We start from the raw sequence: 10,122 nt of genomic DNA on the forward strand, positions 1-10,122 counted from the left end.
ACGCTAATAACCACGCCCACTATGAGCATCTCATAAGTGCATTACACAATTCTGGATATGCATCGATAAAATAAATCCAAATTCCAGAGAATACATGTTTACTTACCGCATGCAAGCTGAAGCTTTGTCTCAAACATAGATCACATATATATCATGTGTGATTGACATTATATACCATTTAGTTGGACTCTAGCTACTGTTGTCTTAGCCGAAGCTCCAAAGGTCTATCCTCAAGAATCCTCTGTTCATCCTTCAATGTCTTTCATCACACGCCACTTCTCCCAAAATCAATAGAGAAAAGAGCGACTTTGCTGCTACTGCAAAAACAGATTTCACCAAACATCGGACAAAAAGCTAAACTCTATCATTACGAACTCATCTATTGGTGTCAAAAAGAAGCTTTCCTTTGTTAGTTCCAGTTCATTTACTTCAATGAGTCGATGTTTCTGAGGCCCTTACAAATTACAACCAACAGTTGATGGTCCTCTTTCTAAAAAAATGTTTTAGGAGCTCTGCACAAAACACAGCTGGTTCCATCTCAAAAAACTTTTGTTGATATCTAGCATTATGCCATGGGGACCGAACCTCCCAGCTACCATCATCCAAGATTCTGGCAACATCATAACTTGGAAGAGAAGCATCACGAGCCTATTTTTCTTGCTTGGATGCAAAGGGATGGGATCGGAGGAGATTAGATCGAGGTAATGAGAATGGATAGATACGACATTGGCGTGCTTGGTTGATTGCTCGATCGTTCGAGACAACATGTCACCTAATTCAGGAATGCTCATACATACGACACGGGTTAACTACGAGGTGGACCGAACCGACTGTCAACCTCTTCGTGCCGGCTGACAGGATGATCCCACACGTCTGCTACACCCCTCGACGCACCAGATAGCTCAATTTCGTGGGAGCTTAGTAACTGTACTGATTTTACAAGCACAAGTGACCATACGTGAAAGTGGAATATTGCTCTCAAATCTTCTAGCGAGAATGATGATCGGACGGCTAAAATACAGCCATCGACTGAGATCTAACGGCTACGATTTACGCCGGATCGAAATTCGTTCCAGGCCCCACTCCACAGCCCATTTCGTCGAACACCTCGCGAGCCCCAACCCTAGCCTGCATCGCGCGCTAAACCCATCCCCACCACCACCATGCGAGGCATCGGCGCCGCCGCAGCCGCCGCCGCCGCCCGGCGGCACGCGCACCTCCCCTCCTCCTACGCCGCCGCGTTCTCCTCCTTCTCCGGCATCGGCGGCAGCGGTGGCGCTGGGCGCGGGCGCGGGCGCGGCCTACCGCACTCCGCCTCCGCGCCGCCGCGCGCTCCCGGGAGCCCCATCCCCGAGGACGACAATGGAGCGGATCTCTTCGCAGCACCATCTTCTGCCGGCCGTGGCCGCGGGGAGCCCGTGATCCCGCCCTCCCCCCCCACCCCGTCCTTCTCGTCCTTCTCCGGCGCCGGCCGCGGTCGCGGATCCCCGCTGCCCCCGCCGCCGCCGCCATCCGACGAAGATGCCCCCAAGCAACCCACCTTCGCAAAGCGCTTCGACTCCGTCCCTCCCCCCTCCGATCCGGAGCCGCCAGCCACCGCTGCCTCCTCCTCATCCGAGCCGCCGCGTTCGATCCCTACCTCCGGCGCGGGCCGCGGCGTGCCGCGTGTGCAGCCACCGGTGGACAGGGCCCCCGAGGAGAACCGCTTCGTTCGAAGCCGCGAGGCAAGGAAAGCTCCGACCCCTTCGGCTCCAAGCGGGCAGCCGAGATTGGCGCCACAGGAGGCTGTGAAGCGTGCTTTGGAGCTCCTTGGCCGTGACGATACTGGCGGTGGACGCGGCAGAGGGGGGCGTGGGGGCCGCGGAGGTGGCCGGGACGGTGGCCGTGGTCGGCCTGCTGACGTGAACGAGCGGGAAAAGGTCTTCTTGGGTGACAACGCTGATGGTGAGAAACTCGAGAAGCGGCTCGGGCCTGAGAAAATGAAGATTTGGGACGAGGCGTTCGATGAGGCAGCAGATGAGGCACTGCCACTGCCGATTGATGACGCGCTTCTCAACGCTATTCATACCAATAACATGGTGCGCTCTGCACTGCATCAGAGTTATCAAAATTATAAGATCTATGTGTGCTTGTTGGATCCCTGATGGGTTTTTATCTTTGGATGTTTGCGTGTGCAGATTGAGTTTGAGCCAGAGTACAATGTGAGCTTTGCTAATCCTGATATTGAGGAGAAGCCGCCTATGTCATTGGAGGAGATGCTGCAGAAAGTAAAGCCATTCATAGTTGCTTATGAAGGCATCCAGGACCAGGAAGAATGGCAGGTGATTTGTTTAACTGTCCTCATGCCATATCTGTTTCACCCTGGAAATGTTTGTGCAAATAGATATTTTCTGTGTGATATACTTGTATTTGCTGCAACTAGTAACCAAATACATCAGAGTGTGGCAGAGTAAGTCTACTGGACAAGGCTTTTTTACCTTGCTTTGCTGTTATAGCTTGCGTAATGGGTCCATATCTTTATTTGGATGATATAAGAATGCCTGCTTTAGACTTGATAAATAAATTATGGACCAGAGAATAATATCAAAATAGTACAGCTTCAGTTTGCAATTTATATCCTCGTGTGTTGGCAATCAAACTTCCCCTAACTTTGTCCAGTAGTATACATATAGAACTACCTAGATCGTGGTCGAAAAGGTATTTGTAGATTTGATGTTAAATCTCAGATCTACTTTGATAATGTTCTAGTGTTATAAGCTGATATGCATATTTTTGTAAATGATCTGGAGTCAGTATGAGGTTCACATAGAATATCTAACTTTCCAAGGTCAATTTTCTGGTTCGACCTGGCTGATAAGGTTAAGCTGCTAAACTATCAGATGAGTTTCCTGTTCCAAATAAAGGTAGTTTGCCAAATACATTGGATTTAAGTTTTGTAGATTATCTTTCCAGAAAGGCATGAACGTCTCAATAGTTTCATCATTAATATGGTAAGACGGTTATACTTTCCAGATACTGACCAGATTTGTAGAAAGAAGCATCTCTGATTTTAGAATTCAGCTTTTAGTGTGCCCTAAATTTCAAATTACATATATACATTAGCAGTTCACAGTTGTATACTTGCATTCACTTTGCTGCCATATGAGTTCTTTTTAGGGTTTCAACTGACCCACTAATCTACTGTATCATTCTTAGGATGCCGTGGAAGATATCATGAAAAGGGCACCCCATATGAAAGAGCTGATAGATATGTACAGCGGGCCTGATGTCGTAACTGCAATACAGCAAGAAGGGGAGTTGCAAAGGGTTGCCAACACTCTTCCAGAAAACATACCCAATTCAGTAAAGCGGTTTACTGATAAAACTTTACTTTCTCTCAAGGTTAGCCTTCTTATTACAACTGATGCTCTAGACAGCATAGTATCATGAGTCAATCAATTTAGCCTTTTGAGTAATTGAGCTGCTGAATGTTTAGTTGTAACGGAAGCAACATGATTCTTGTCTTATTTGGCTGGTTCTAACATAACCATTAATAGTCACCTTGTTTAAAAATAGATCAGCCTTCTGTTAGGATATCAAACAGATTTTAACTACGGCCGTGATCTCTTCCGGAAAAAAACTCTGGTCTTTGAACATCCCCTATCTAGCTGTATGTCTATGGGTGTCAGATACATCTATAAGAGCATCTCCAACAGTTTGTATGTTAGCTTGTTGGTAAAATATGCCATGTCATCAACCAACATCTTAACGTACAACATCTCCAATGGGTTGTATCTAGTATGCCCAATAGGATGTGAGATAATAAATAAGGTGCTCTCTCATTCTACATTGGAGCTTGTGCAATGGGTGTTGGTTCATGTACATACAACATTCCTCTCTTTCCTCATTTATTGCATGACACATCATCAAAAATCCTATGTGGCAAAGTCTACCAACAACTATCTTACAACCAAAGGGCCATAGTTTTTGAAGGCTCGTAGTGGGCGTTGATACTATCTAACTTTGAAGTTGGCTAAGCACATATGCTAAAAGTCAGCTTGTTATAAACTGCTTATGGATATGTAAGCATCACATATTGAAATATTTGCAGCTAGCATCGTAAACTCAAAATATGCAATGCCATTTGTCTCCATAGTTTTTGAAGGAAAAAGATGATAATCGTTTGCATTTCACATCTTAGTGTGCTGTTCTAGATAGTACCTTAAAAGGATAATTTATGTGTTGATACTTAATGTATTTCAGTATTCGTATCTTTTGTTTTCTTAGACAGAACCTGCTTCCTGCTTGCTACTCAGCTACTATTCGGCTGTGCCATCTTGTGTTTTGCAGAATAATCCTGGCTGGGGTTTTGACAAGAAGTGTCAATTCATGGACAAGTTTGTTCGTGAAGTTTCAGAGCAATACAAGTAAAAGGCTTCTGATACACTGTTGTAAGATCTCATTTAGCCCCTAAGAAGATTTAGCGGATTTTCCTTGTTTTGAGAGAAGGTGTAATGTTATATTCAATCCATGCAGCCCGTCTTCTTTCTACAGGCTGGTAGTTAGACAAATAAAATCACTGGGAAAGTGGATATTTCTTTTGGGAGATTTTCCTATCATCATTTTGATTCTAGAAGTGCCGTCGCCATTTGTTTATGACAACCCTGAAACTCTCTTACCTCTTTAAGGCACTAATGAGATAATGGATGCTTGAATGATCGTGGCGTGGTCTGTTTCCTCTTGTAATATGGATCACATATTTTGACCATTTTAGAAATAAAATGGTATTTATTTGGCAAGGGAGTCAGCATGGAGTCCTGTTTTCAGGGTACACAAGTCTTGTGGCCAAATAGGGTCACCAGAATCACATCATGGACCCGTCGATCGACGTGGACAAACCTAGAGCCTGGTGATGCTCCACTGTCCATGGAATGGATTGTAGGACGACGCATGGTAGCTCACGCAGCTACTAATAAAGTCGGGTTACCAGTGAGGACCTACTAGAAGTACCAAGTTATCAACTGCATGCCTACCATTGATTCTGAAACTGTAGCACTTACAACAGTATTGATACATGTCACAGTAGAGCCCCCGGTGTTCCGATGAGGGCATTCTAGAAAACAGACCTTAAAAATGACAGAAACACCAGTGCTGGTATTGGTTATAATCCATTGTACATCACACTTTGTATGTTCTTAGTGAAAGTATTCTGTCTAATGTGTTGTGATCCACAGCCACAAGGGGAGCAGAAATGCCTACCTAGCTATGTATCTACAGCTCACCCCTGTGCCTTGCTTTGTACAAACCATGGTTCTCTTGTTTCTTCTATATATAGAAAGTGAAGTTGTAGTAACAAAAAAATCATTGAAAAGCATCATAGCAAAGTATCTGCCGGGTATGGTTGATGAAAACTCTGCAAGCTTTCATTCCCAGATCCATTTTCCATCTATTGCCTGTTCATAAGATGCAGAAGCCTGAATCATTTTCAGGGATGTTTTAGTGCCCAAAAACAATTCATCTGTTGAATGATTTGATTACCTTAGGCGTCTGGAGCATGCTGCCGGAGCGGCTGGTGCTCGTTGTTCTGGCTGTCGAGCGGCATGTACTGGGACATGATGGCCATGATCTCCGAGTCCATGTACGACTAGTAGGAAATGAAACACACAGTCAGTTTTTGCCCTGTTGCACTAGAGGTCTTCTTGGTTAACCATTTGCTCTGGGGAGAAGGACGGTGCTGAACATACATACCCTGAGCCTGTACTTGTAGAAGATGAAGCCGGCGACCCCCAGGCCGGCGGCGCAGGAGACGGCGAGGACGGCGACGAGCCAGCCGAACCTGGACATGCTGTTGGCCACGCAGACGTCCTCCCCTCGGATGTACACCTGGTTGCCCCTGCAGCCGCACTCGTAGCTGCCCCAGGTGTTCTTGCAGTGGCAGTCCGGGCAGGTGCACGCCAGCTTATCCTTGCACTCGTCCAGGTCTGAAACTCGGCTCTGTTAGTACCCTCTCTCGATCATGTCTCATGTCAGTCTCAGCCAGGAATCGGCAGAGCGAGATCTTACCTTCGCATTTGTGGCCGTCGCCTTGGAACCCCGGCGGGCACCGGCACCCGCTCAGCGCCGTGTCCTGGCACCACCATTCATGGGTTAGCAGAGATCATGGATAGGTTCATAGGTAGACGATGAGGTTCAGAGGTTTCCTAAGTGAAACTCTGAAGGCTAGAAGTAGGGGAAGGAGGAGGTTGTACCGAGCAGGCGGAGAAGGTGCGCTCCCCCTTGGTCTCCGCCCAGCACCCGCCGTGGTTCAGCGCGCATCTGCCCGGACCAACAGCTGAAACAACAGGGGAGAAACATGAGCACACCGTGAAACCTCCAGCAGTATTTTCCTAGCGCCGTCGAGTGGAGGAAAGTGTAGGTAGGTACCTTTGCAGTGGGTGTACCCGTCGCCGTCGTAGCGGACGCCGTTCACCACCGGGCACTCGCAAACCCTGCCCCGGTACGTGTCCCTGCATGCCGTCACGTTCGTCGCCTCGTCCCGCCAGCACCCGCCGTTCCGGTGCAGGCACTCGTTCGTCTCCATGTCTGCGGAGAAAAGCTCGTCAGAAGTTCATCGTCGTTTCGCCGTCTTGTCTGACCGGCAGTTGGAATGGAAATGAAGGCCTTGGTGATGCCTACCATGGCTGAGGCAGACTTGCGGCTCGGTCCCCTCCTTGAAGCCGGCGCACACCGCCTTGAGCACCGCCGTCCTCTCCAGCTTCCCTGCACGCCCAACCAACAGCATCACGTCAAACCCTCACCTCTCCCGTCGCCGGAGAAATCTGCATGCAGCGACAGCCAGCCAACCAACCTCTGTACTGCACGTCGTTGATGACGAGCGTGGGCAGGATGGTGACGTCGCCCCTCGACCCGCGCCCGATCTGGTCCTCCTGCTCCTTGGACAGCACGGCGTTGTCGGCGTCGGCGTCGGGGTCGCCCATGCACGCCAGCACCTTCTCCAGCGACAGCCCCAGCGACGCCACCACCTCCTCGGCGCACGCCTTGCTGTACTTCTTCTCCTTCATGGAGCACCGGAGCTTGTAGTCCATGGCGAAGTCCCACCACGCCCACGGCCGCCCGCTCTCGTTCGCCACCCGGTGCACGCACAGCTGCCGCAGGTTCTCCACCACCACCTGCTTCCCCTCGTACCCCTCCCCGAAGTCCTCCTCCGGGTCCGGCGCGCAGTACCTGCACACCCGGTAACCACATTGTTCCTTGCCATGCCATGACAGGTACCAGAGAAAGCTTCCTAGACCGGCAATGGCGTACGTACCTGCCGTGGTTGATGCACTGGGACTGGCACTGGCGCGTGAGCCGGAACGCCTCGGGGCAGTACCAGGTGATGTAGTGCGGGGTGAAGCGCGCGTAGCCGCCGCGCTCCAGGATCTGGGCGTGGCCGCGGAAGCTCTTGACGAAGGCCGCCTGCTCGTCGCACCGGGGGCCGCACTCGTCGTTGCTGTTGGTCCAGAGCTCGTACTCCACCCGCTCGTCCGGGTGCGGCATCGACTCCCGCCAGTCCAGCTTCACCACCACCTCGCCCTCGGCGTCGGCCTTCTCCGCCATCCGCTTCAGCGACTCCCCGAAGGCGCGGTTCACCAGCGCCGACGGGATGTTGAGCTTGTCCAGGTACCTCGTGTCCGGGGACGCCTCGGGGGTGTCCATGGTCAGCAGCTGCTCGTCCACCGTGTCCGCGATCAGCACCGCCGCCGCGCCCGCCTGCTGCGCGTTCCATGACTTGAGCGCGAAGTAGCACTCTGGTGGGACAGTACAAACGCCAGTCAAATTGTTGTCAATTTACAGCCAGGGTTCCGTACCAGAATTCATCTTTTTATTTGTTACTACTACACAAAATGAAAGTGTGGAATTCTTCCTTTGCTTGGAAATCAATCAAGGAAGGATGATGAAACAGATAGTAGTTGATCTGATGCTTGAAGGAAAATGTCGAATTCTTTCTTTGCTTGGGGATTAACCAAGCAAGGATTGGACAGATAGTTGGTCTGTCTGATGCAGTCTTTGGCTTGAAGGAATTGCTTGCGGCACCAACTGATTCGAGTTGGTGGTGGAAGTGTTGTGATCAGGTGCGTTGCGATGGTTGGATCAAATGAAATGGGCACCAACAAATGAAGATAATCCATCAGGAAAATATTAGCTTAATCTTTTACAAATTCCGTTTTAATTTGGCATGTTTCCACATATTTGCATTTGAATTTGGTGTTCTTTTAACAAATTTCGTCACTATTCAAAATTTTGACTGGGTACATGATATTCGACCAAGAAAAGTTGCCTGATTCTACCTTTTCCAGTGACCACTAGCAGATCAGAATTGTGAATTCCCTTCCCCTACCGCAGATTAAAAAAGGTTCTGATCACAATGTCTCTTGTATCTAAGTTGGAGACCAATCCACATCATAAAACAAGGAAAAAAAGACGACTAGTGGCACTAAAGTAATTAGCATGTTTGCCTGTTTAAGATTAGCACATTGACTTAACCCGTCAATAGCATAGCTCTGACATTTACCAAGATATCGACACAAATTCGCCATAAATCGTCGGCAATCGAGCTCGCGCAATTAAGCTTGAGTAATCTCATTTTGACATGAACTTCAACAGTTCATTCCTCATGAGAATTAGCCAAAACCACTAATAAGGCAAATCATAGACTAGCATCATCAAAAGCGTGTATTTACCTCCACCGTCGAGCAGTAGGACGATTTGCGTTTGAATTTGGTACCTTTTTTTTTTTAAATTTCGTTTGAATTCGAATTTTTTGGCCACTTACATGACACTCAACCAAGAAAAGTCGCCTGATTCTACTACCTTTTAGTACAAAACAACTGACTAAATGGAACACGGCAAAAGTTATCTTTGTTCGTAAAGTCCCTTTCCCCACCGCAGATTTAAAAGCTTGTGAAAATCTCTCATATCTGAGTTGGAGATATATCTACATCAACAGGTTTAAAATACTACCACCAGCACTAAATTAATTAACATGTGTACGTAACAGGCTAATGTATTAGTACTACTCCCAGTAGCTTCCCAGTTAACACATCACCGATGGAAAAATAAATAAATTCGGCGGCACCGTAAATCGTCGAACAATTCAAGCTCGCATAGTCAGTCGCGCATCGGCAATGTCTTCCCCGTGAGAATTAGCCGGAGCCAGAATCAATCGATCAAATCAGCAGGGTTAATGGCTAGCTGAAGATAATTGCTGAGCGAGCTTGTGGTGGGTGTACCTCCGCGGTCGAGCAGGAGGACGACGGGGCGGCCGGACTTGGACTTGAACCTGGCCGGGAACTCGGCGCAGCCGGTGGCCTTCTTGTCCGGGTAGAGCACGACGCCCGTGAGCGTGCCGCCGTAGTCGGGCACGCCGAAGTTGCCGATGGCGGCGTCGTGGTGGCCCCGGATGTGCTCCGGCGCCAGCACCCTCACGCTGCTCTTCTCCACCACGAACCGCCCCCGCGCCGGCGCCACCATCGCCGCCGCCGCGGCAACCGCCAGCAGGGCAGCCAAGAACTGCCTCGCGCCACCCATTTCCGCGCGCGAGCTCGATCAATGGACCGATCGAATAGCACCGCCGGCTGTGGAGGGAGGGGGGGAAGGATCGGCCGAGGGGGCGTTTGGTGGGGAGGGAGCGAGGTTAGGTGGGCCGGGGAGAAAAGAAATGGCTCTTGCCGGGCGCGGGCTCGTGTGAGGCGGACGAGACGGGGTCGAGATGATGACGACGGGAGGGACGGGGGGAGGGGGTGGTGTTGCTTGGACTGTACTGCTGCCGAGGAGCTCGCGCTGGTTGCTTGGGTTGAGTCTTAAGTGACGTGCAAGGGAAGGGGAGGGGAGAGAGGCGGGAAGGCGACATGGGGGGTGGACGGTGTGTCTGTCTGTCTCTCTGTGTGCGTGCGTGGGAGCGGGCGGGCGGGCAGCGGCTGGTGGCGGGTGCATGCTCGGGGTAGGAGCGCGAAAGGAGAGGCGCACCTTTTTCCTCCTCCGGAAAGCAAAAATATGTGAGATGGGATCGAGTTAAGCCGAGCCAGGAAAACAGAGCGCGACTCGACTCGAGACTTTTGGGCTCGGAAGTCGTGAGATTCGCGTGCGTACGTACGTGTTGTC

At 50.0% G+C, this 10,122-nt stretch overlaps 2 protein-coding genes across 2 annotated transcripts; one reads left to right on the forward strand and one right to left on the reverse strand.

Moving 5' to 3' along the window:
* The first annotated feature begins 1,073 nt into the window (after positions 1–1,073).
* Positions 1,074–4,697, forward strand: LOC125524270 (formin-like protein 5). The gene is made up of 4 exons (XM_048689348.1): positions 1,074–2,078; positions 2,178–2,321; positions 3,196–3,381; positions 4,330–4,697. The coding sequence occupies exons 1-4, from the start codon at positions 1,164–1,166 to the stop codon at positions 4,408–4,410; spliced, it is 1,326 nt and encodes a 441-aa protein (XP_048545305.1). The 5' UTR covers positions 1,074–1,163; the 3' UTR covers positions 4,411–4,697.
* A 416-nt stretch (positions 4,698–5,113) lies between these two features.
* On the reverse strand, positions 5,114–9,763 carry LOC125524269 (vacuolar-sorting receptor 6-like). The gene is made up of 10 exons (XM_048689347.1): positions 9,252–9,763; positions 7,289–7,769; positions 6,827–7,203; positions 6,655–6,738; positions 6,403–6,561; positions 6,228–6,310; positions 6,043–6,106; positions 5,728–5,960; positions 5,518–5,623; positions 5,114–5,432 (listed from the first exon to the last, which is right to left on the reverse strand). Exons 1-9 carry the CDS (start codon positions 9,547–9,549, stop codon positions 5,519–5,521), a joined length of 1,884 nt encoding a protein of 627 aa, XP_048545304.1. The 5' UTR covers positions 9,550–9,763; the 3' UTR covers positions 5,114–5,432; position 5,518.
* Positions 9,764–10,122: the final 359 nt, after the last annotated feature.

This window comes from Triticum urartu, chromosome 7 (genome assembly GCF_003073215.2).
Source record: "Triticum urartu cultivar G1812 chromosome 7, Tu2.1, whole genome shotgun sequence".
Taxonomy (NCBI): Eukaryota; Viridiplantae; Streptophyta; class Magnoliopsida; order Poales; family Poaceae; genus Triticum; species Triticum urartu.